Consider the following 27,558-nt stretch of genomic DNA (forward strand, 5'->3'; position numbering starts at 1 on the left):
ACATGAGAACTTACTGATTATGTTCCACTTGTAGCACCATCTGGAGGTCACTGGACGAGAGCAAGATCTTTCCTCTGACTGGATATTCCTCCTGTAAGGTCATGATGAAAACTGGGTTAGCTCCAGGTGCTTTGGCTTTTTTTCACTATTCAAAGCCATGCCTATTCCCATATGGAAAAGAAATAATAAAAACATATATGATTTACTCATGAAAGTGGCCACTTTCATGAATAAATCATATATAAATCATATAAGGCTTACATGATTTACTCATGAAAGTGGCCACTTTCTCATTACTTTCATATATTGTTTTAGTAAGTATCCAAAACATACAAGTTTCATTATATAATTTTTCAAGGGATCTTATATGTATTTTCACTCTTGTATGCTTTTCATACAAGTTTCATACAAGACAGATACAAACTTTATAAGATTTATATACATCTTTTCCATATGGGTTGGGTTAACTTCTGATTTTAAATCTACTATGAATTAGAGGTAGATAAAGTGCTTGAAGTTTATAGTGGTCAGTATGATTACAATAGTGCTATATGAATGAAAAAAGCATCTCTGATACATCTCTGATTGCTAGAACATGTTAGTAGCCTTGCCGGTGCATTTTGTATGGCTTGGAGGCGAGAGAGATGATTTGTCCAAGCTGGTAAACAGGGCATTACAATAATCTAAACGCAATGACACAAATGCATGAACATTTTTTCCAGTTCAGCTGAGGAGACCATATATCTCCTCAGCTGACCTGGCATTTTCTCCATCTTCTTGGAACTATAGGCCTTTGGAGTTGACGTCACAATGCATTGTGGGAGCGCGGCACCATTTTCCGGGTCAACAAATCAAAACAAACACACGGTGTTGGAACGACGAATACAAGAAAGACACTTAAAAGCAGCTCAAAAGAGAATCAACTGTATAGAGACCAATTGCGTCCAGAGGCGAAGCGGCGGTACTTGCAGAAAATAGCGTGCATTGGAAATGTGGACCCGTATGAAATATGGCCGTGGAGTAGAAACCCTGAAGACCTACCGCTATTGACATAGCCTGACATATTCCGTACCTTGTCTGTGGAGTCAGCGCGTACAAGTCGTCATTCAAACAAAGGTAAGTCAGCTTGAGTACTGCGAGTGATGTGCATTTGATTTTCCCCCGAACATTCAAATTAGTGCAGCATAAATTTATTCATGAGGGGAAATTACAGTGAGAACATGTGGAGGCTCTGTTAGATGGAAAACATAGTGAGTTCTGTGCATTGATGTAACATTGTCCTGGAGGATTTAGTTATTCTTTATGGTTAAAGAAATTGCAATGATTTATTCATATTTATTATAAATAATTCTAATTATACATCTTGCTTCCATGTTTGTATCCTGTGTCACAAAAAATACATTTTATTTTAGTTTTATACATTGATTAATGACCTGCAGAATCTCCTTGTCATATTAAGTGATTCATAATTGTCACTTTATGCTTTCTCCATCTTTAAAGTGATTACATCCTTGCATTACATACTTTAGGTTCATTTTCTGCAGGCAGGTTTCTGAGAGATAACAGGCAGATTTAGAATATAACATGCAGCGTTCTAAAGATGGATACATCAAAAAAAATGAAAAATTACATGTGCTAACTTTCTAAACACTTTGTTACATTTATGATAAAGTATATAAAACACATTTGTGTCAGCCTTGGCTCACTAGTTCTTGTCTTTAAATGAACTCTGTGTGTGTTTCAGGTACTGCACTCACACTTTTGGCGGCGAAGAAAAACTCATGGCTCAAAGTGGTTTAATTCAAAAAATGACCTTTATTTTACATTTCCGGAAAAGGAGACTGAGCACACAGAGACACCAGCTCAAGTCTAAAGCAGCAGCAGCCAGCCTGATTATTATAGACTTCCTCTACACGTCACACACACTTTAAGTTTCGATCAAACACTCTGCTTAGTTTCACTTTCTGTCTGCACCTCATATGCTCTGCAAAAGCATGCAGTTTCCTGTCAGCCTGCGACCTAGTTCTTTGTCACCTCTGGGCCTGGTTTATAAAGGCCTATACATAAAACAATATAATCAGCAAATAGACATTAAGAATATATATTAAATACATGACAACTTTCAAAGACTGAATGAACCAGCATTGCAGTCATGGGTCACTGTGAGCATCACAGGGAAGGTTGAAGCCGCCCACTGCACCTGTAAGGCCGGAGTCGCGGAGACCTGCAGCCATGTCACTGCTCTTCTGTTTAATGTAGAAGCAACAGTGCGGATCCGTGGCACAAGGACTGTTACAGATGAACATGCATACTGGGTTTTGCTGGGTAATATGACCAAGATACAGCCAGAGGTTGGTCATAACATAGACTTCTCCTCTTCAGCTGCCCAAAAAAAGGCTCTTGATAAAACATAAACAGACCATCCGTATTGAAAGGTAAAAGGAGCCGTCCTCAAAAAGGAAAAATCCCACCTTCTACTGTGGAGGAGTTGTCACTGCTATTGGATACTTTGCTGGAACACAGTAAAGCTGTGGGTCGTGGGAATGACCCATAATGTTTTATCTAGGGGTCTAGATTTATGCCTGAAGTGCACTGCCATGTAAATAATTTGCATTTACCGAATATGTAGTGACTGAGTACCACTGTTCAAAAGTGGAATAAAGAAACAAACTAATTTTTGCCTCTTTTTTTTTTTAATTAAAACCACTTTATAGAACATCACATCAGTTACAGTGTAGAATCCAGTCATTTATAGTTTACAAATGACAAAATGTTTACACAAAATCATGACAGTGTTTACATGATGTCACCCACTACTAGCACTTTATTTACTGTATCTTTTGAAAAAAAATAAATACCGCTATTTATACAGCAAAAGACTTAAGAATATTTAACATGAGCAAGTTTAATTTTTCCCTGGTTTTACTACCACACTGTTCACCAAAACGCAGCAAACCTTCACCATCCTATAAAGAAGAGTCACCTCTTCACCCTCACATGGAAGAAGTAATCTAATTGCCATGGTGGTATGTTTGAAGCAGGTCCCTTGTGTAGCGCTGGAACCCAGTCACGATGTGTTTCATCCATTTCATAGGCTGGTTTGCCTGCAATAATGCCAAATAATTAGCAACTCTATAAATAGAAGGTAGTTCTGCAAAATCACTCAGTTGGATGTTTCTTCTAATTTGCTGTGACCTCAGAGTGCATCGAAAATAAAACTAATAGGCTATAAAGAGTGATATGAACATATTTAGAACTTACCAGAATGAAAATGTCTGGAGCACCAACAGATATTTGGAGATAGAAGAGCACTGGATATCAGCTCGTCTCACAGCTGCTATCCAGACTAGACGCCTTCGTTTGGTAACATCCGATACACAAGCTTCCTCATGTTGCTTCCAGGTTGGGAAAGAGTGAAAAGATAAACCATTTTCAAGCTTATTCTCTTGCCGGTCGTGCGATCGAACTGTGCAGCCGACCACACAGCAAATACGAACCATGGCTGTTGTGTGTGCCTTCGCTCTTTTTTCGCTTGCGCTTTGGACCCAGAAAATGGCGCATCAGGCCAAAATCTTTTCCACGCCCACCCCCGTGACATCACGCTCCAAAGCCCTAAATATACTTAGATAGGTTAATTGATTAATCCAAATTGCCCACAGGTGTGAATGTGGGAGTAAATGTGAGCGCGAATGGTTGTCAGCCTCTGTGTGTTAGCCCTGCGACAGAGTGGCGACCTGTCCAGGGTGTACCCCGCCTCTTGCCCTATGACAGCTGGGATAGGCTCCAGCGCCCCCTCTGACCCTGAAAAGGATAAGCGGAAGCGAATGGATGGATGGATAAAATTCCAACTATAGTGGGGGAGGGGAATCTGAACACCTCACTCAGGAGTAAACTAGACCCTGTGTCACTATATTCTCTTGCTAAACAACTTCAATTGGAAGATGCTCAAACATTAATAAGGGGGATTTCCAAGGACGATGGGTTCACACCAGGGACGTATGACTGATGAGAAAGAGTTTGGTAGGCTTTTGTGTGGCTACTAAAAACATGCAGTGGAAGACATTTAACTGGAAATGTGTCATTAGGTATTTTATCACTCCACATGTGAAGAGTAAACTGCTTCAAATGCAACAGACCTGCTATGTCTTGGAATATGTCATTTACATAGATCTCACCTGTACCCACATCTTCTATGTTAGCATTGGCCACTCGTTAGTATGCTGGTTACGTGGGCCTGACTTATAATTTCATGGATAATTTTATTGTTCACTTGGGTTTCACCTTTGCATAATCATGAGCATTACAGTTTTTCCTAATTGTTTACACACATTTTCCGAAAGCATATTGTCAGAATTCAACACACAAATCAAAAAACACACACACAATGGGCAAAACCCTTCAATTCTCCTGCAAAATAAAGTCATCATATTGACTTACTGTAAGCCTTTTTATGTTCAGTGTAACACTTACTACAGACAATACATAGGCCTACATGAGTGCATTGTAAAAGATTACAGAATGTTTGTATACAAAACTCACAAATACATGGTACCAAATATATTTTTACTGTATTCTCCCACAAAAACAATGTACAGTGTTCATCCCAACCAAAACAAAGTTGCGCATACCATCAGTGTTGGCCAAGTTACTTTGAAAAAGTAATTAATTATAGTTACTAGTTACTTCTTCAAAAAAGTAACTGAGTTACAATATTCTAAAAGTAATTAATTACTATTGCGTTACTTTAACCCTCTGGGGTCCAGGGTATAATTGGCCATTTTTTGCTACTTTTGATTCTCCCTCCACATTTCACCTTTAAAAACTATTTACTTTGCCTTGTTTGGTATCATCCTTTTCAGCACAACCTCACGTGTCTGAATTTACAGTCATGTTTTCATTTTGATATACTGTATTAACGCAATTGATCTAAAATCAGACAAAAAACATAAAATTAGAGTAGAAAAGGTTATATTTTTTACTGTAACAACCACAAACATGTTTAATGAATCATATTTCATAACTTAAAATGCAAATATAAATTGTCAATTTTAAAATCCTATGCACAAGTTTTGCAAACAACAAAGTTATTTGCATCCATTTACCTTTTACCTTGATTTTCTAAATAACCATTTCAAACTATTTACAGAACAATCAGCTGTTCTGCATTCAATAAGATGCCACACAAATTATTTGCGCCACTCCAAAAAATTAATTTCTGTCGACTATAAAGGATAATATCACAGCCTGATACCTGCAGGTCTGACAGCAGCAGGTGTATCACTCCTGTTTCTACTTGGAGACAGCAGTCGCCTCATTGTTCTGACACACAACACAAAACTATCCACAACACCACACACTAACTACACAAGACAACACATTAACTACACACTCAAACACGCTAAGCGTCACAAATCTCTCACATCGCAAAACTTGCTCTCCCTCTTTTTCTGCTCTCTCCCTCCCTCTCTCTCCCTCCGTCATTCCTAAAACTTCCGGTTTTGTTTTTTTGTTTTTTTTACTCATAAGCAGAGAGTGCTCGCTGTGCTGTCCTTAGACAGTAAACGTGTTAGTCCAATAATCACACAACTGGTATGTTAACTCCAACTTTAATGGTTGCCTTCTTTCGTTCCTCCACACAAGAAAAAACTGACACTCCAAAAACTCCTACTTCCCCTTCCCGCCTGCGCGTAGCCATGCCCCCCTTCACTGGACACTTGCGCAGTGGGACAGATACATCTTAACAAACGTGACGAAACTATTGAGGAAAAAAAGCCACGTATATATTGATTATCATGACTCTGGTTTTACGTGGCCTATCAACACAATTTAAAAACTGGTATATATCACCTTGTTGTTTTGTCTTTAAGTGGTCGTGTGATTGGCTTACCACGACTACTTTATCCTTTCACGGTCAAACAGCAGCACTCATGTGATTGTTTTGCCCCCTGAGCTCCAGGTGTTGTGCTAGACAGTGATCATGATTACCGTCTGTGGGAGCGCGCGCAGCTGCTTAAAGCTGTAGCGTCCAGATTACTTACGTAATCAGCTACTTCCGTGCAACCGATATAAGATGCGGTAAGCTGAACACAGCTTCAACCGTCTGTTTGTTGAAAAATAGTAACGGACCGTATTTTCTTGTTAGTAACTGTAACGGCGTTGTAACGATAGGAATAGTAATTAGTTAGATTACTCGTTACTGAAAAAAGTAACGGCGTTACTTGTATCACCGCATACCTTGGTCTACATATACAAACAACAGAGGAACCTACTGCATAAAGTTACAGTCAAAAAAAACAACTTTGCTGCATCCTCTCTTCTGTTTCAGTCTGCCAGAGCACCTCATCCACATCACAATCAACATGCTTGTGATGCAATATGCTCCCCACCCCAGTTACCTATAGCTGCACAAAGGGTACAATTGCCAGTACGTTGGTCAGGGATTTGGCCAGGGACATTGACCAGTTATGTTCCTGCCTCTCCACCTCCTTTTTGCCAGATTGAACCCTACTTCATCTATGGAAAATATATTCATGGGGCTTTTCTATGTAATCCAGTTCAAACACTCTCTATAAAAATAAGTGTGTACTGTAAGTGATGCAGAAAGACAGACTTATGAAATACTGTATTTACAGTATATGCACTCCACTGCAAGAGTACCATCTGTAACAATCTAGAATACAAACAGTAGGCCTATGGGCATAGAATTGTACTCAAAGAGTCGCTGCTGAAAGTATGTGTAGGTTACACTTGCACATACTGATATTGTAGATATCATATATATATATATATATATATATATATATTTTTTAGGGGTGCAACGATACACAAAATTCACGGTTCGGTTCGGTTCGGTTCGATACTTTGGTGTCACGGTTCGATATTTTTTCGATACACAAAAAAATGTTCATGCCTTTTTATTAATTTGTCATTTATTAAATTTTCACGGCACATTCTACCCTCTCTGTGGGTTCATCATTTGTTTGAAGCCAGCTCACCTCCTGCAACCACTTTTCCAAGAATACGCGCTTCTTTTGTGGTTCGGACTCCTGACATTTCTTTGGAGGTGGAGGAACACCAAAGTAATTGCTTAAAGGAGCTTCTTTGATATCTTTAAAAGTTCTAAACAAATCTCTGTCCTCCTCCTGAAAATCTTATGTATGCAAACACGCGTTGCAACTTCTTATCTTGTGCGCGTTTTTTATTTTGACAGCGAATGCGCACCTGCGGACCACTTATGTGTAGACCTGGTTATTTAGCTCGTCATATTGCAGCCACAGAAATTCTTTTGTCCATGAAACCATAAAGCTGCACATTCTTTTTGCCTTATAGTCTGATTTGTCATAACTTTTCCGTTTTGTGGTAAGCTTTTCTTTGGCTGTCACTTCTTCACCCTGACCTGTCTTATTTGGCTCAGCAGAACTAAAATATATATCCTGCTGCTTTTACACACGCACTCACATAACACTCAGCGATTCTCTGCGATCAACCTCTCACATGTTTAAGCTTGCTGCGGGAGATTTCACTTGTCATGTTTGCATAGTAAGCTAACGATTGATAAGACGATGTCAGAGGAATTGGTGCGCAAATTATCATCACTCACCAATCAGTGCTGTCGCTCTCTATACACAGTTCGCGCGATTGCAAAGTGAAAGCAAAAAACAAGCGCAAATTCAAACGCGATTTCAATATGTCACATATTGACAGTGGCTCACCGATGCCAATGACATAATTACCCAGCTACATTTCCGAAAGAATGCAAAAGCATTGACATATATTTTTCCTTCCTACGATAGGCCGACGAGCAGGGCAGCCCGACTGGAAAAATCGCTAGCCCCGGGACATCGGGCTAGCGATTTTGCGAGCCCTGTATCTGATTGAGGAATCACTCATCTTTGGAAAAGAGAGTTTATTACAGAGAAATGTCTCTTTCCAAAATAAAAGCTATACTATACGCTTCTTCTGGGCTATATTCTCAGCAGCATATTAAACATATCAGGTCCCCATAAGGAGAATCATGTGCTAACGGCTGTCTAAATGACTCGGGTCAAGTTTGTATGCGTGCTTGTTGTTTTTGTCTGCTTCCACTTGTCTTTGCACTAGGATGCTATCGGGTAAATGTGCAGTCATATTCGTTGTGTTCCCACTAGTGCTGTCAGCCTTAATCTGAAATGAGGTTAACGCCACAACACGGCAAATGTCTGTTAACGAGCTACCGCGGATTGCCCCGTGTGTGGGGCTGGACAGCGTCAACACATTAACGAGCTAACTGCGCTAACACACTAGTTCCCACTCATGTAATTGAGCATTGCGTGGCACATCTGACAATACTGTTTTACTTTAGTCCAAGATGCGCTTACCTTCAGGGTCATACGCCACATGAAGACCAAAATAGTTCCAGACGCCAGATCTGAATGAGGGTGGGGGAGGTTCAATTTGCCATGTTGCAACGAGCTTACCTTCTGTCTAGCTAGCTTGCCCTGTGCTCAGTGAATCTGTGTTCGACTACTCCGCCTAGGCTGCACTGTCGAGCGCAGAGCCACTGAGCGCTCAACACAGACAGCACCGTCAGAAGGAAAGTTGATCAAATAAATTAAAAATGTTGTATTGTTCGATACATATGCGTACCGAACCGAAAGCACTGTATCGAACGGTTCAATATCGATACGAGTATCGTTGCACCCCTAATAAATATATATATAAAAAAGATAGATAAAAAGGTAGATAAATATGAGAAAGTAGCAGCTTAAGGCTGCAGCCGTATTGATGGAGTGATTATTCTTCTTCTTCGATACCCAACATCCACAATGACAGCGAAACAACTAGTAGCTCAGTGTTCCAACATTCGAAAGAAGGGACTGCTCTCACAGCTAGAGATTGACGAGGTACAACATAAATGCTACGGCAAGGAGGAGTCAGGACGCCAGGTCAGGGGGGAGATATCATCACCCCCACCCGAGATTGGGTACATAGCCCCAAGTGCGACAGGAGAAGGATCGTTGAGTGCGAGAGGAACTGACCTGAAAGATGGGATCATGGCCAAGCTTGAAACCTGGACCCCCCGTAGCTGGTTACCAAGATTACGTGAAGTACCCTCAGAAGGTCTGCTAGATGATGTTAATGCAGCACTACGGACGATACCTACAGCCACGATTACCGACACTAACAAGCTGATCTACAATACGGCAGCAGTGATCAGTGAGATGCTTGGCTACAAGTTGAACAGCCACAAGGGGCAGTACCCTCCATGGAGAAGGAGGCTAGAGGGCAAGATCAAAGTAGCACGGAGGGAGGTTAGCCAACTAATGGAGTTGCAGAAAGGTGCGACAAAGAAGGTGCATAAGAAATACAGCAAGCTGTCCATACCTGAGGCCTTGGAAACTGCCAAGCAAAGACTCACAGCCTTGGCCAGCCACTTGAAGAGGTACACCAGAGAGATAGAAGGCAGGAGAATAAACCAGCTGTTCTCCACAGAACCAGCAAAGGTGTACTCTCAGTGGCAAGGGAACAATAATAAGAGAACAGCACCACCAAGGCTGGAGACGGAGCAATACTGGAAGAGCATATGGGAGAAGGACGCAACCCATAACGGCAATGCTCAGTGGCTAGTGGATCTGAGGGCAGACCATAGCGACCTCCCTGAACAGGGTCCAGTAACCATCACAGTGGCAGATATCCAAGAAAGGGTCTCCAGTATGAAGAGTTGGACAGCACCAGGGCCCGACATGGTTCACGCCTACTGGCTGAAGAAGCTGACTGCACTCCACGAGCGTCTGGCAGCACAAATGAACCAGCTGCTAGTTAATGAGGGACACCCAGAATGGCTAACCGAAGGTCGGACGGTCCTGATCCCCAAGAACCCCAAGAAGGGACCAGTCCCCTCCAACTACCGACCAATAACCTGCCTCAGTACTACATGGAAGCTCCTGTCAGGCATCATATCGGCTAAGATGAACAGGCACATGGGTCAATACATGAGCGGGACACAGAAAGGAATTGGCAAGAATACCAGAGGTGCAAAACACCAGCTACTGGTAGACAGAACAGTCAGCCGAGACTGCAAGACCAGACTAACCAACCTGTGCACTGCCTGGATTGATTACAAGAAGGCCTATGACTCAATGCCCCACAGCTGGATACTGGAATGCCTAGAATTGTACAAGATCAATGGGACCCTAAGAGCCTTCATCAGGAACTCAATGGGGATGTGGCGTACAACACTAGAGGCCAACTCCAAGCCCATAGCACAAGTCACCATCAAGTGCGGGATCTACCAGGGAGATGCTCTGTCCCCACTGCTGTTCTGCATAGGCCTGAACCCCCTCAGTGAGATCATTAACAAGACTGGTTATGGATACGGACTACGGAACGGAGCAGTTGTCAGCCACCTCCTGTACATGGATGACATCAAGCTGTATGCCAAGAGTGAACGAGACATCGATTCACTGATCCACACTACCAGGCTATACAGCAATGACATTGGAATGTCGTTCGGGCTGGAGAAGTGTAGTCGGATGGTAACAAAGAGAGGGAAGGTAGTCAGAACTGAGGGGATTGAACTACCAGAAGGCAACATTGCAGACATAGAGGACAGTTACAAGTACCTGGGGATCCCACAGGCGAATGGGAACCATGAAGAGGCCGCTAGGAAAGCTGCAACCACCAAGTACCTGCAGAGTGTCAGGCAAGTCCTGAAGAGTCAGTTGAACGGTAAGAACAAGATCCGGGCCATCAACACATACACCCTGCCCGTGATCAGGTACCCTGCTGGGGTAATAGGCTGGCCAAAGGAGGAGATAGAAGCCACTGACATAAAGACAAGAAAGCTCCTTACCATGCATGGAGGGTTTCACCCCAAGTCCAGCACCCTGAGGCTGTACGCTAAGCGGAAGGAAGGGGGCCGGGGACTGGTGAGTGTCAGCACCACAGTCCAGGATGAGACAACGAACATCCAAGAATACATCACGAAGATGGCCCCAACTGACAGCGTGCTCAGTGAATACCTCAGGCAGCAGAAACCCAAGAAAGAGAAGGGAGACGAGGAACCATCATGGAAGGACAGGCCCCTGCACGGTATGTACCACCGGCAGATAGAGGAGGTGGCTGATATCCTGAAATCCTACCAGTGGCTGGACAAAGCTGGACTGAAAGATAGCACAGAGGCACTAATCGTGGCAGCACAAGAACAAGCTCTGAGTACAAGATCCATAGAGGCTGGGGTCTATCACACCAGGCAAGACCCCAGGTGCAGGCTGTGTAAAGATGCCCCAGAGACAATCCAGCACATAACAGCAGGGTGCAAGATGCTAGCAGGCAAGGCATACATGGAACGCCATAACCAAGTGGCCGGCATAGTGTACAGGAACATCTGTGCCGAATATAACCTGGAAGTCCCGAGGTCAAAATGGGAAATGCCCCCAAGGGTGGTGGAGAATGACCGAGCTAAGATCCTGTGGGACTTCCAGATACAGACGGACAAAATGGTGGTGGCTAACCAACCGGACATAGTGGTAGTAGACAAACAGAAGAAGACGGCCGTAGTGATCGATGTAGCGGTTCCGAATGACAGCAATATCAGGAAGAAGGAACACGAGAAGCTGGAGAAATACCAAGGGCTCAGAGAAGAGCTCGAGAGGATGTGGAGGGTGAAGGTATCGGTGGTCCCCGTGGTAATCGGAGCACTAGGTGCAGTGACTCCCAAGCTAGGCGAGTGGCTCCAGCAGATCCCGGGAATAACATCGGAGATCTCTGTCCAGAAGAGCGCAGTCCTGGGAACAGCTAAGATACTGCGCAGGACCCTAAAGCTCCCAGGCCTCTGGTAGAGGACCCGAGCTTGAAGGATAAACCGCCCGCAGGGGCGTGCTGGGTGTTTGTTTTTTTTTTTATATATAGTAGGCCAAACAGAGATTGAGTACAGCAAGTCACTGAACACCGTTTCCAAACTACAAATTTCATGCAAACAAGATGAGCAGATGAGTTTAAAACTTTAGTGGCTTCATTCTTCCACCTGAATGTGTATCTTTTAGTATGTTTGTGTCCATCTGAAACAGTAAAGGTTGTGGAGGTTGAAACAATGTGTCGGCTGGCAATGAAGGCAGTAAAAACTTTCAAGTGAATAAAGAATCCACAGAGGAAAGCATCCCATCATGATAACAGATGTCCTTAATGACAGAGGTGGTTTAAAAAAAACAAAACAAAAAACACTGCTGCCACTAACATCCATGGCCATGCTTAAATATTCAAAGTCAAAAATCAGGTACAAGTACAGGTACCAAGCAATTGTGCAGTCATTATGTACATATATTTGGACATAAGTATAGATAATGTTTTTGAACTTTTTGTTTCATCTTCATACATTGGATCCCACCTGCGGTGGAGTCCAGCCACAGACATACTTACCAAGTACAACTACAAACTGATCTATGATTAGCAATATGAGGCTGGACTAAGACATGGACTTTCATTCTACAGTAGTTACCAGCCACATAAACTGGCCTAATAATAAACAGTTAAATGACTGGCCATGGACAACAAACCAATTATTATACCACTTCTTTAGCCTCATTTTAAACTGCCATGGAGCTTAGTGACAGCAAATAAAAGGTAAGTGAAAGGTTAATGAGACATTTTCCCTTCAATTTAAATTTATTAATATGGTGTCAAATCACAACAACAGTTGTCTCATATAGGGCAGGGTGTACAGTTTCGATTTGGCATTGGTGGGGACGAATGATTCAGGTTTTTTTTTTCCTTTTTGTCTTTGCTTCTTGATAACAAAAGGAGAAATGTACTTGCCTACATATGCTATTCTACATGCTTTTAAACCATTTAAAATTACAATTGAAAGTTTTATATGTGAGTTATATAATGCTAAATTACAATTAAACAAATGACTAAGTATTTTAGACTTTAGTTTACTTCAGCCATATTCAATATAAATCAGGTATCATACAAAAATAAAAATAACTTCAAATTCAGCAGGGCTGGACTGGGACAAAATATCGGCATTTTGACTAGTGACCGGCCCACCATGGTATTATAGGAAAAGTCATAAATCCTTTAAAGCCTTTATAATTAGCTTAAACCTACACCACCTTCCCTATTCTGGTATTCTAAACAGTAACACCTCATTTATAATTACATATACCTAAAACTAAAAGGGTTGCCAACTACCAGCAAAAAAAGAAAAGAAAAAAAAGTAGGAATCACTCCCCCACCCTCTGCCTCAAGATGCTTAACTAACAAAACCGATTTAAATTTAATGCACGTATAAAACAAATTCACATAAATCTATTATTTTTCTCCAGTAATTAAATAGATTCAACATCTTTCTTCAACAGAATTGCAGACTGCACAGATGGTACCTTAACAAAGTAAAGAATACTATAACTTACTAGGGTATATACTAACTAGACTTAATATTTACTGAATACAATAATGGATTTCTATACATTTTACATCAGATGAAAACATTGGTTGAAAGATTCAGATAATTATTTGTTAAAAGCGAGACATTTTAAATGAGAATAAGAAAGAAAAGTATTTCTTTGTGCCCCCCTTTCCCTGTTAATGGCCTTCCTGGCCCCCTGGCAAAACTTTGCTAGACCCGCCCCTGCACAGTTACCAGCTGTCAGCTACTTAGAAAAGGACCCTGGTGTTATTTGTCTCTCAGAAACAGTTCATAACTTCCCTTCAACTCATCCATGTCACCTAAAAGTTGAACCTGTTTCTCCATCACCTGTTCAGCTCTGATTATTCAGTAAGGACGTCTCCTGGTTTCATCTTCATGTTTCCCTCTCACCACATATCCAAACCAACATCATGACCAGCAGCTTTACAGCTGTGGCTCCAGCAAACATCAGCTGATACTAGAAATTAATATTAAATAAATGCTAACAACAGCTGATCAAGCTTACACATGCTGCTGTTGTTTAATGCGGCCTCCGCTGGTTTCCTCTTTCTGGCGCAGAGAGAAAAGTCGATCAGCTGATCATTGATCCGTTTCATGATTGAATTAGCAACTTTCTAGCTAAAGTAGTACGGGACAAATCGCGTTCCTTTTCACCTTAACTTTAAAGTTTGACCTCCTCAGCTGTAATTGGTCCAGCCCAGAGTCGATCATGACCAACTGGCCAATCCACCACCATTCATTTATATCATTAAAAAAAGAAAAGGAAGAAACCCCCATTGGCCCATAAGAACGAAAAATCACGAGCGGCCCACTGGGCAAATGCCCGGTATGCCTGATGGCCAGTCCAGCCCTGAAATACAGTCGTGACAATAAACAAATATGAGTTCAAGGACTTAACAACATTACTTCAGTTACATTACACCAACATCTCTGATACATTAGCACTAAGGGAACACTGAATGACCTGGTGGTTTATGTCCATCCAAGATTACCACAAAGTAAAAGATCTCTCAGCAAAATAATGCAACATTTTAGCCACACTATTGCCCCGATCAAATCAATGAGTTGGGATTTTTTATTCTAAGCATGAGCTACTGTTACAGCAACAGACATTAATACTACTGGTGTCCCCACACAACAACTCAATGTCCACTATGTGAAGCAGCCAAACACATGCCTGCTCCTCTCGTTAACTGAGATAAACTGCTGGCATATTGGTTTTACATCTATACTGTCCAGTTTCTCCTGGTGGACATACAGCAGCATTGTTTAATCTCATTTGAGTCATTGTTGACTTTAGCCATGTTTTTAATCTTCTGAGAGCACTGAAGCTTCTTTCAGCCTCAACTGAGGATACTGGGATGACTAAAAGCAGCCTGACAATTGTCATGATAATAAATAGTAGTTAATCTGTAGCACCAAATCATCAGCCCGAGCTACAACATGGCAGAGCTGCCTCTGTCACCTGATAAATAACAGTGAGACATTCCAAATACATGCAGTCACACATGTGCTTCAAATACAGTCATGAACCAACAAGTCATCATCCAATTTCACCTGTGATCTTGTGTCACCATTGCTCTCTGAGCTTTGTGTTGGTTCTTCTGTCAGCTGACAAATAGGACATACATGACAATAAGAATAAAATGTGTAGCTGCTTCAGTGTTTCTGTCAATTTGTGCAGATCTTGACTCTTCAGTAATGTTTGTAGGGTGAGTGCATTTTTAAAACAAGTTGTGCAAACTGCACTACAAGGTGGAATATTTGCAAAATCGTGACTACCTCATGATATTTTGTCTCAAAAATTAACCCTATGAATATGTCAGTGCCATTAGGATGAAATTATTGTGTCACCAACATTTTAATGTTAGACATATAATTTTAACAGCCTCTGTAAACTAATATCCTGGCTCGCTCGAGGCTGCCGTTTTCTCCGATAGCTTCAATCAAAATGAGAAATGCTGCTCTGAGACTGAGATAACTAATAGTGCTGCATGTTGTGCAGTTAGTTTCCAAAACTATTCATGGTTACATACAATTTTAGACTGATGTGGGCCAAAGCCTAGCATAGTCTGTAACGTTATTGTGACGGACACATTTTATGAGTGAACTTGACTTTAAGTGACTTACAGGTTTCTTTGAAAAATACTTTCTTATATCCAGGTTCTTCCTCTTTGCTGCCGTCCTCCTCTCCTCCTCGCAGCGCAGGCTTGCCGCTGCTAAAACTAAACAGAGCTCCCTGAAAGGCACAGCCAATCACATTGGCCATACTTGTCACATGACGTAGGACTCCAGTAGAGAACGTAATTTAACTCTTTCTGCTCCGCTGGGTGAATGAGACGCTGACAGATCGGGGTTTTTTTTTTCTTTACTCGAAGAGATCAAATTATTGGTGGGGACACGTCCCTTCCGTCCATGCCAAATCTACGCCCTTGAGATGAGGTCTGAACATGGTTACTCCGAATAGAAAAGGGATTCTGAAATCAGACGGGATTACATTCTACAGTCTCGGTTTTGCTTCTAATTAAAGCTTCATGATGTGTTGTTCACTGTGAATTGCATGTGGTTTTTATCTCCATTTTACTGTGCCTCAGCTTTTTTGGAAAAGGAGTTGTAATCAGTCCATCTCCAGCTGATTTTAACATTATGACAGACTGATCATATTAAATATTATCAGAGATGAATTAGTTTCTTTTTATTGGCAATCCATCTGTAATGAGTTCAGTGCAATGAACAAATTTTTACAGGGTAATTCACCAACTTTAGGTAAGGATTGTTAACTTTATGTAACCGTGTTAGCGGCCCTACTTCTGTTACTGTTATGTGATGTTAAAGGGTTTTCATTTCATATTTTATGTTATACAAGTTTTGTGGACAAATATTAAAAAAAAAATCTAAAAAAAGACTGTTGCAGAAACCTGAAGAGAGAGGTTTAAGACTGGTGAAGGACCTGCAAATAAGGACACTGAGCAGTTGAGTGAATTGCTGACAGGAACAATAGAGAACCAACAACCTTTGGCGAACATATCCTATAATGGCCATCTAGACAGTTCAGATGAGGGATCAAGCACACCTGATTTGAGTATATTAGTGCATTGATTTAGCTATTCTCTCATTTCAGATTATTGTTTTTCATCAACAGCTTTCTCGTTTAATGTGTTCATTTGATCATATGAACTGTTCTTGTGTGTAGGTGGAAATGAAATGGACAGAACTGCAGAGTTGCAAGGCATAGCTTCCTCAGAAGCTATGATGTGTGCCAGCACTGCTCACAGGAACAGTTCATATGATCAAATGAACACATTAAACGAGACAGCGACACAGACTTACGATGAATGAAAAGCTGGCTATTGAATTTCATTAACACAAGTTGAAGTATCTAAAGGAGGAGCATGAAATGAAAAACAAGATACTCCAAGTAGAATTAGAAATGAAGATGTGAGATGCATCAGTCTCAATATACCAGCAATGAATAAAAAAATGTTTATTACATCATATTGTATGATTCTTTAATATACCAGACACAAATACAGTGTAGAATGTAGTAATTTGACCATGACATGTTCAAGTCCTTGTCTGTGGTTTGTTGGAATTAAAGGCATCTTCTTGGCATGAATCAAAGTGTATTCCGAAGGCACTGAAAATGACTCTTTCAAACAACAAACATGCACTCTACTAGACCCCTTGTGCATATATGAGCTTGGATATAGCACCTTTGATTAGGCGTAAGTGGGTACAAGCATTGTGTAAACAAACATTTCCTTCCTTGTACTGATTTATACCTTGACTGAGGAAGCAGATTTATGTAAGTCTCAATTAACGCTTCTAATTATTCACAAAATGAAGAAGTGGTTTTCTTTAGTTGAGAAAGTTTGCTTATAACCCATTGCAAGTGCATGTATACATGCGTTTCTCACCATTATAATGGCGAGAAATGCATTGACTCGGTGACATCAGTTGTTTTTGTTCAACTCAATAAAGATAGCTGTAATTATTTAAACAAGGCACAGACAAACAAATTCATGCATAAATACTATAGAATTCAGAAAAAAAGTTTAAAATTATTATTTATTTTTATTTGAAATTCAACTGATAACCTTTTTCTTAAAAAAAAACCTATTATTTGTTAAAAAAAAATTAACTTGACACATACAGTAGGTGGATGGACCTTGATGCCTCACGGCAGACAACACCGACAACCCAGGTTACAAAATACTTACGGGGATGGTAATGTCACTGGTACTCTGAACTTGATTTGAAAGAAAGTCTGAAATAATATAAATTACTTTTGATTTAACTTTGAAATTTTTGATTGATTTTAATTTTTATTCATAGTAACTTGAGATTCAAATCCACATCTTTTCTTCATCACTATTCTAACATTCTGTGTTGCTATGCCTATGATGCTCTTCAAGCTCAAACGCTGACATCTTCATAATCCTGTCCTTGATATTGTCTTATACCTATATTTTTCTATCCATTTCCTTTTTAAGTAGACCCTACTACTAATACTTCTCAAAAGACTGGAGCTCAATGGACTAGTCAAAGACCTTACACCCTAAGATATAAAACTCTGTATTCATACACTTTTTCAATGGGATTCTATTAACTTTTCCTGAAATAAAGCTTTGACAGCAGTGGTTATAAATATGTCATCTTGCTATGTCCTCTTCTGCTGCTAAGCCTAAATGACACCTGACTGCCATCAGCAGTTTAAAATAATTACCTGATCCAATGAGAAATGTGTAAACATGAGAAACACTACATTGTATTTTCTTTTGTTGAACTTTGGCATGGTTACACATCTCAGGATGTGACAAAAGACCTCAGTGTTAACAGTCTACCACATTAGGAAAACAACCAACTTTCCTGTTTATTAAGCTCTGATCTTTAGGATTAAGATTCAACTTTATTGGCATTACACATGTATAAATACAGGGTAACGAAATACAATTTGCATCTAATCAGAAGTGCAAGAGAAGTAAGTGCAATAGGAGCAGATTATATACAGATAGGGGTAGTATAAAAGCCATCTACACTACATTTGGATTAGGCTGAAACAGAAGTAGATTTTGTCTCTGCATAAGTTTGAGGGCCATGGGAATTCGTGAAACAGATCTTATAAGCAGACAAAAGAGAGAAAAATCCTTTGTAATATTTCCACAAAATCTTTATTTTAGATTCATGAAAGTTAAAAAAGGAGAAAAATAAACCTTGATAGTTTTGTAAAAAATATTTTATGTAATTTTATGATAGGAAAACAAATTTAAATCAAGAAAAACCACCCATGTGTGTCCTGCAGGCCTCATCTACCTCTCCAGCATGTAAACAGTGTTGATAAAAAGCTGCTGTGTCATTAGCTTTCCTATCAACTCATGTGCCAGTATTTCTGAATTTAGACCTCAAACATTGCTCTTATGATAGAATAAATTAGAAAACCTGGAAGTATAGATGAGGTGACTCATAGTAAACTATTTTTCAACTTATTTTCAAGCTTTCAGGACACCTCAGGAATAGGGATGGGTATCGTTTAGGTTTTATCCAATACCAGTACCAAACCAGTACTTTTAAAACGGTGCCGGTGCTTAAACGGTGCTCAAACCGGTGCTTAAAGAATGAAGAACACAAACTTTGTCCACAAACTTCTCATGTTTAGCTGTTTTTTTGTAAAAAGATAACAATGTTAGCCTTTTCTGCAGCTATGGGGCATATATGGTATCACTCTTGGCTGGAAGCAGTGCTTAATCAATGGGGGGAAAAAACACCAACTTTGTCCAAAAACCTCTCATGTTTAGCAGTTTCCCATTTTTTCTTTGGTCATTTTAGCTTTTTTGGCCAGGGTGAAGGGAGTATCTGCCATCAAACAAGAAGACAGCCGCATGTAACTACGACGCTGTTTGCTAGTTCACCTTACATGCATTAATATAATAACGTGGTTAGCCTACTCAACGTAAATTACACACGAACAACATTAAGCTACTCACGCAGAGAAGAACGGCTGCTGCTGCCATCATCATCCGTCATCATTTCTGCTACACTGGCAGGCACCACACCCGCAGTAGATGCGCTCGATGTGAGGTCTTGCAGCAAGCTATCAAATATGGCGCATTTCTCTGCTTTTAAAAAAACGCTATACGTCGCCAGGTGTTTCATCAGATTCGAGGTGTTACCTCCTTTGCACAGCATCACCTTAAAGCACTTGTTGCAGGCTGCTGAGTTTGCATCTTTTGCTGTGAAGTACAGCCAGACTTATGACCGCTTCGCCTTGGGCGTTTTTAATCTGTAGCTCTGCTCTAAAAGAACGTACGTACCTGGGCCCGCCTACTACGCTTGCAAAGGTAAAATGATTGGCTGGAATCTAAAGTGTATGACATCTCAGGGAAAAAAAGCACAGAAATAAAGCACCAAAATGTGCGCTGCTTTTCGGTCTGGTTACTACCGTTTATGTCAGATACCGGTACCCATCCCTATTCAAGAATGACGAGATCTCTTTGGTGGATATAATAAATCATACCACGTGACACGAAACAAACTGTAAACAAAACATAAGTCAGTACAAAATGCATTTTTATAGACGGACATTAGCAAAAACAAAACAAAACCCTAAAAATTAACTGGGTAAATTTGACCATCCCCCAACAATTACACTTGTGTTAGTCTGCAAGGTCTATTTGCACAACCACTTGACCACTTAATCATTGTGGTTAAGTTAGTTTGCTCCTCTGTTTCTCCATTTTCAGTTTTGTGTTTTGTTCTCCTCTAACTTCTGTGATATCTCTGTGGTTCAACAGCCAAAGTCTCTTTAGTGCAAATAGGCTGTCAGCTACTGCCATCTCAAAACAGAGAGGAGAGGCCAGAAGAAGATCATTTTCATGCTGGATGTGAAGCTGTGTTTAATTTGGTGCCTGGAACCGGTCTGAAAAGAGCAGAGAAAAACAAAGATTGTGGTATAACTGATGATCTTTAAATTAATTTTTGTTAGTATTTAAATAAAAATAAAAACTCTTACTCCGTGCATTACTGTACAAACTGCCACTCTAAAATCGTGTACTGCTCAGTCTGCACTGCTGCTCAATCCTGCCACTTTATCCCATTTGTAATACCCCCCCACCCACACCCAAATACATGTCAGCAGTCACATTTCTATTTAAGATTTCTTTATCTTCTACTTGATCCATTCTCAATCATCCAGGAAAGTAAATCTCCAAAAATCGATTCTGTTCATCTGTTCGTAGCGTTTTGTGGGAGAAACGTTTCGTCATCATCCAACTGACTTCTTCAGTCTCAGCTGACTGCAGGTTTCCCCAATCTTATAAACAGTACATTTGCATAATGACTGAAACCAGCCCACTGAAGGAACAATGGGCTGGGAGGTCAGTTCCTTAATCATAATTATGCAAATTCTCATGACCATTGATCAACAACCACTGATCAAAACCCACTGATCAATGACCATGACTACCATTCACAGAGAGTTGGGGAATGGCTGCAATCACAGCATTGTAAGATGGTGTAAGATGTACCCTTAGGCCCCCTCCTCGATTCAGAGATGGTCTTTCCCTTTTCAAACATAAACTAAATTGTGTTTAAACAATTTGACATTATTTTTCATAATGTCATTAAGTCTCATTTACAGAGCCAAAGCAGAAAAATCCTCGTAATTAGTCCTGTGAGTAAATTAAATTTGGATGGACTGAGTCCTGTACAGAAATCTAACAGTCACAGAGCAACAATGTCCCTTTATTACCATGAACATACATGTGCACATCGGTGTGCACACACACATTACACTGCATTTTAATTGGATTCTATTTCAGTAACACTGTCCTTTTGGTACAAATAACTAGATTTAATCTGCTTGGAAATACGTCCTACTGAACTCCCATTAATGCTTTTTTAAAATGTTCAAAGTTTTTCTGTAAACATTTTTGGGGTTGTAGGGGTGGGTATTTGATCACTCTACAACCCCTACAAAGTTTTTATTGTAAAATGTTTTACAGAAAAAAATTATAATGCTTTTTTAAAATGTTCAATGGGAGTTCAGTTTCCTATTTCATGCAAATCAATTTAAAACTTTTTTTTGTAATCCGTTTCTTCGCAGAATTTTCTGGTTGACATTCAGTCTTTCCAATAAAATAAAACTGGATACAAATTAGAGACTGAGCCGCTGATTGTAAGTTTGTTCACTTATAAATGGCCTGTATATAAAGAAATGAACAAATAATGATTCTGCAGAGTCATGTACAGTGGGGAAAATAATTGTGTTAACCCACCTGATAGCTCTCAAAGGTGGGATGGCAGAGACTTTGCCCACAGGTTTAGGTCCTGCTGCTGAGGGCATCATGACCAGTAGGCCTGGAGGGGCTTTGGAGAGTGAGGTCTGGACTGGAGTCACTTGGGGGGAGACTGCTCTGGTAGGGCTCAAGGGGAGAGGCCTCTGAGGAGGGAATTGGGGTGTGGGCTGCAGGTCAGACACCAACTGAAAGAAAGATATTAGCTTTATGTACATTACTGAACAGTGACATGCAAAATGTTTTTGGAGGTTGGTAGCTTATATCCACTTATAAATCAAAAGAATTACTGACTAAAGGTAAACATTATATAAAGTATATTGTTTACACATTCAGTGAAGTGTTTCTAGGCTTGTAGCTCATAAAATTGAGAAATCCAGTATCTCGAACTTTTCAAATACTTTCTTGATCAATCAAAAGGTTTTACAATAAAAATATAACTTATTAGAAGCATGATCATTATATTCAATAATTGACTGGGGCTTTTTTTTTTTTAAACTATGAATCACAGCATTGCATTGGAGGTGACCAGTTATCTATATTTCCCCTGTAGGGTATCTTCCTCTAAATACCCCAAATATGGTCTAATAAAGTTCACATCAGAAAAGTTGGCTGGCCAATCAAGTTCTTGGCAATTAATCTGCTGCATTCAGTCACTGCTGCTTGTGCACTTTTCCCTTTTCTGTTCTTTTAATATGCTTTAATACAGCACTATTAGCTCTTACACTTAAAACAGCACTAAGATCTTCTCTCTCTCATACACAGATATACATACGTATATCTGTGTATGTATATGTACACGAGAAGCTAGAGAAGTACGAAGGGCTCAGAGAAGAGCTCGAGAAGATGTGGAGGGTGAAGGTAACAGTGGTCCCAGTGGTAATAAGAGCACTATGCTCAGCGACTCCCAAGCTAGGTGAGTGGCTCCAGCAGATCCCAGGAACAGCATCCGAGATCTCTGTCCAGAAGAGTGCAGTCAGAACATCTAAGATACTGCACAGGACCATTGAGCTCCCAGGCCTCGGGTAGAGGACCCAAGCTTGAAGGACAGTCCGCCCGCAGGAGCGAGAGGGGAATTTTTACTTTATGTGGGTTACAGTTGCTTCAATATCGTAAAACAGTAACAGACTAAACTATTTAACAATATAATACAATATGTTACAGCTTTACAAATTTAAGAAATAGCACAACATATACAAATCACTCAATAATAAATATCAAGAATTGACGGAGGTGATTATAAATAAATATTCAAGAATGTTTACAAGAATATTACTGAGCAGAAAAGAGCGTGTGCAATAAAGGGTGTAACGATGTAATGATTTCCTGTTTCGTTCAGTGGTGCTTTTTTGTAATCTCAGTGTCCTACTGAATGTGCTCCTGTGACTAGCCAGCGCATCATGGAGTGGGTGGGAGGTATTATCAGATTTCAAACATGCCTTATTAAAGTTGCAAGCAACAACGTGGATGTCCTCTGGGAGCTCTCTCTGCTAAACAATGGTAATTATGGCTACTGTTAGCTTCCGAGGTCGAGAAAAGGGCCTGTACTGAATAGACAAAGCTTTTAAGTCCAGTGAGCAGTAAGGGTCTACAATTTTACTGTTAATACACCAGTCCACTCCTTCCATTGCCGGAGTTTTTATTGAGATTGCAGAAACATGCGGCAGAAATTAGCTCTCTCCAAAGGTTGATTAGACACTCCCTTAGAGAGAGGGTGAAGAATTCAGTCATTTGAGAAGGTTACAGAAAAGAGCTGCTGCTCCTCCATATCAAAAGGAGGCAATTGAGGTGATTTGGGCATCTGTCTAGGATGCCTTCCCTTGTCTAGGTAATTTGCATTTTTGCTTGTCTAAAGCTCCTGTCCTCTGTAGACTGTTTTGAGTTTATATGCCCTGACTTTTTCCTTACACTCTAGAAAGGGACTTACCAGGGGAGATCGTGCTGGAGTAAGGGGTAGAGGTTTCTGTGGCGGGCTCAGTCTCTGAGGTCTTGGTGGGGATTTGGGTGGTGCTACTGGATGCTTGCCAGTTGGAAGAGACCGTGGACCACCCTTGGCAAATGAGGCAGGTCTCAGAGGTCGCACTATGTTGACTGGGTGGGTGCCATTTGGGCTTGGTCTAAGAGATGGAACCTCTTTGCTGGTGTGAGAAATCTACAATTACAGGAAATTCAGTTAATGTTAACAAATGTTAACAAACCTAACAGAAAAACAGCTTCAAATCATTTCACAGAGAGAAGAACAGGAGAGAAGAACTCATATGGGCATTTATTTCCTACTTTGATCATGAAGAGAAAGAATGCATACTTTACCAATAGGAGAATCTTATTCATAAAACAATGAATAATAGACTTAACATTAATTCATGACATTTTTTGGTTCTTTGCTTTTTCTTTAGACCTACAGTTATAAATAAAACTCGAAGAAGCTTTTTAATATGTGTAACTGACTCACTTGTTTCTCCACTCTTCAACATGCCTTCTATACACATAGCTGACTCTTTCTCTGACATATGAAAGTGCAAAGTAATTACAGAGGAGATTAACTAGGATCTGTGAAAACACTTTTATGCAAAATAAGTCAACACATAGATGTTTTTGGTTGTTTGATGATGATAATTGATCGATGTAAATTCCATTTCAAAGCCAGCAGAGGTTAGAGCTTGTGTGTGTGTACCAATGGGCCCCTGGACATGTTTCTGTCAGAGGCATTTGCTACATAATGAGATATCATGTAAGTAAAGTGTGTAGGTTAAATTCATGACTTTAATGATAATGGTAATATTAATTCTTTTTTTCTTTTTTCTTTTACAATATTTTTATTGGTTTTGCAACAGCATACAAAGATTTGTTTTCACAGTAATGTGACGCAGTAGTACGAACACTTTTACCCCCTCACCTCCCATCCCTGCTCTCTCCCAAACCTACATCAAATAAAAACACATGAAGTATACATACATTAGTACAATATGTGGCATTTATACAATGGAAGGAAACAAAAAGAAGGAAAAAAACAAAATAGAAATAGCTAGCACAAACTAAACAATTTTCACCTCATCCACACTCCTGCAGTTGTCCGATATTTGCTTCTTTTATAAAGTTTTTAAATGGCTTCCAAATATCATCAAAATATGTTAACTTGTATTTAAGAAAAATATGTTATCCTTTCAATTACCATACATTGTGCCAAAGAATTTATCCAAGCACCAATAGCAGGAGGATCAGATTTTTTCCAGTTTAATGCAATTATACGTTTTGCCTGTAATGTACAATAATCCATAAACTTAATTTGATGGGCTCTTAGTTTAAGATTTTTAGAATAAATTTGTAGTAGCAACATTTCTGCATCTAAAACATTCTTTGTAGTTAAAATTTGGGTTTTTTTTGGTTATCACTTCCTGCCAAAATGCGTGGACAATTCTGCATTCCCATATACAGTGGAAAGATATCCCACAGGCTTCTCCACATTTAAAACATCTATTTGGAATTTTGTTGTTATATATATTCAATTTAACCAGTGTTACATATGTCTGCATGATCCAGTTGTTTTGTAATAGCGTTAGGTTACTATTAATCGATTATTTTTGTGATTTTAAGCAAATTGACTTCCATGTCTCCTCAGAAATATTAATATTTAGGTCATTTCTCCAAGATTCTAACTTAGAAGTTGATGTTTCTGGAGAGGCCGAGACAATCCAGTTATAGAATGTTGAAATTAAGCCTTTGTTACAACATTTTTTCACCATTAACTCCTCTAAATTAGTTAACTAGGGAACATTAAGAGACTGATTTTGCATGGAAGAAATTAAGCTTCTAATCTGTAAATACTTAAAGAAATGTTTTTTTTGGAATTTGAAATTTTGAGACTAAATCCTCAAATGAAACCATTATTCCATCACAAAAAAGATCATTTTCCTGGTACAAATAAAGCATTTCCCCAAATAGGACTAAACTGAGAGAGATTATTCTTAATATTCACCATTTCTTTTATTGTAAATCAAACTTCAATCATATTTCAGACTATAGGATTATTTGTTTCTTTCTTTAATTGTTTTGGCTGTGCAGAGTATAAGTACAAGTTTAATGGCATTTTAAGAGAATTTGCTTCCATCCCCACCCAAGAAGGGATATTTTGGGATGAAAAATAAAACATTATTGTCCTTAGTTGAATAGCCAGATAGTACCAGTAAAAATTGGGGCATTTCAACCCCCCTGTATCGAAGGGAAGATACAACAAAGACAAGCGAATGTGGGGATGCTTCTTGTTCCAAATAAACTCTCTGATTAATGATGCTACTTTGGTAAACAATCCAGTGGGACATTCTGAAACATATACAAGAGTTTAGGTCAGGGGTCAGCAACCTTTTACACCCAAAGCCATTTGGACCCGGTTTCCATGCAAAAGAAAACACTGGTAGCCGCAAATACTTTTTGACATCTAAAATGAAGATGACACTTTATATATTGTTTTTTACCTTTATGCTTTGTGTGAACAACTAAGGTGTGCTGCTTATGAAATCCATGAAGTGCTACAGAGAAAATTACATTTTATTTATGTAATCAACACATTTTGAACTCTTAAAGAAATATAACAAAAGGAAAGACACCCAGCTGAACTAAAATGACCCATGTAGCAAACAAAAACTGTTGAGCCACCACCCTTATATCGCCTTTGGGCTGTTGGGCCTTGACCTGACTTTTAAAAAAAACTAATTGGAACAAAAAGCACTATGCTGCTGAAAAATGAAAAATAGATATTTGCAAAATTTTGCCTAAATATGTATTTTACCAGGTTAATGTATGTGGCGGGGCGTGGTCTGCGGCACCGCTTCAGGGGAGGCGGACGCACCTGAGCGACACAACCGCAATCACGCCTCGCTGCCTTTACGTCTGCGCTATCTGTGCTCTTGTGTTGTTGGTGGTGTATGTCGGGCTGTGAGCTGAAAAGCTATAGCCGGCTGTATGCGTACAGCAACCGTGTGTGAAAAGTGGTCAATATAGAGATGCTGAAAAGCGTGTTCATGCAAACATCGTCGGGTCTGCCGTGATATGTGTGGGACTTCTGCTCCTGATCCTCTGCGCACAGCGTCTGTCATCTGTCAGCTGTCAGCTGTCATTTGTCAGGCGTGAACGGTGTTTGTCTTTAACATAGTTCACGGTGGAGAATAGCTGCTGACATAATGTGGATCCGAAGATCCATAATTGGCCTATCTGAGGTTGAAAGTCTCGATAAATGCACGGCATTTCGGTGGGTATACCGGCTTCCGTGAGTGTCACTCTTATTTTGAGCGATGAAAAAAATAACAGAATATAATTTTATGTTTATATTTCAATATCACAATAATCTTCCAATTTAGAACTACAAGTTAAAAAGAACTAACATAAATAACACTTCAGCTAAATACTTCTAATTTATTTTCCCAAACCACGCAGAGCCGCAGTATAAGGACTAAAGAGCCGCAGGTTGCCGACCCCTGGTTTAGGTAATACATTCATTTTAAGAACACTTATCCTTCCAATAATAGATAATGGTAAACTTATACAACGCTCCAGATCATTGGAAAGTTTCTGTAGAATTGTATTATAGTTAAGTAGGGCCACATCTTTTAGTGAAGGAACTATTTTAATGCCTAGATAAGTGAATTCAGAATTAACAGTAAAGCCAGTTATATTCGGACTTACGTTTTGACTATATTCTTGTTTAAGTAACATTAATGATGATTTTGTTACATTTATTTTATACCCTGAGAAGGCCCCAAACCGGTCTATTAAATCCTTTACTGCAGACACAGAAGTTTTTAGTTGCTTTAAAAATAATATGACATCATCATCAAATAAAGCGATTCTATGCTCCTTTCTACC

The 27,558-nt window shown here is 39.8% G+C and overlaps 2 protein-coding genes across 5 annotated transcripts in view; both read right to left on the reverse strand.

Annotated features, from left to right (window-relative positions):
* Nucleotides 1-15,621, reverse strand: part of LOC148104378 (disintegrin and metalloproteinase domain-containing protein 19-like) — an 80,109-nt gene extending 64,488 nt beyond the window's left edge. The window contains exons 1-2 of the mRNA XM_087837758.1: nt 15,539-15,621; nt 15-91 (exon numbers count right to left, since the gene is read on the reverse strand). Coding sequence (XP_087693884.1) covers nt 15-40 — 26 coding nt within the window. The 5' untranslated portion in view covers nt 41-91; nt 15,539-15,621. The remainder of the gene's footprint in view (nt 1-14; nt 92-15,538) is intronic.
* Nucleotides 15,622-19,095: 3,474 nt separating this feature from the next.
* Nucleotides 19,096-27,558, reverse strand: part of LOC148104379 (disintegrin and metalloproteinase domain-containing protein 19-like) — a 58,011-nt gene continuing 49,548 nt past the window's right edge. For all 4 annotated transcript variants that reach the window (XM_087837760.1, XM_087837759.1, XM_087837761.1 and 1 more), the window contains 3 exons: nt 23,627-23,851; nt 21,682-21,887; nt 19,096-20,324 (listed from right to left, as the gene is read on the reverse strand). In XM_087837760.1, coding sequence (XP_087693886.1) covers nt 20,279-20,324; nt 21,682-21,887; nt 23,627-23,851 — 477 coding nt within the window. In that variant the 3' untranslated portion in view covers nt 19,096-20,278. The remainder of the gene's footprint in view (nt 20,325-21,681; nt 21,888-23,626; nt 23,852-27,558) is intronic.

Source organism: Neolamprologus brichardi, chromosome 3, assembly GCF_056152115.1.
Source record: "Neolamprologus brichardi isolate AB-2024 chromosome 3, ASM5615211v1, whole genome shotgun sequence".
Classification (NCBI taxonomy): Eukaryota; Metazoa; Chordata; class Actinopteri; order Cichliformes; family Cichlidae; genus Neolamprologus; species Neolamprologus brichardi.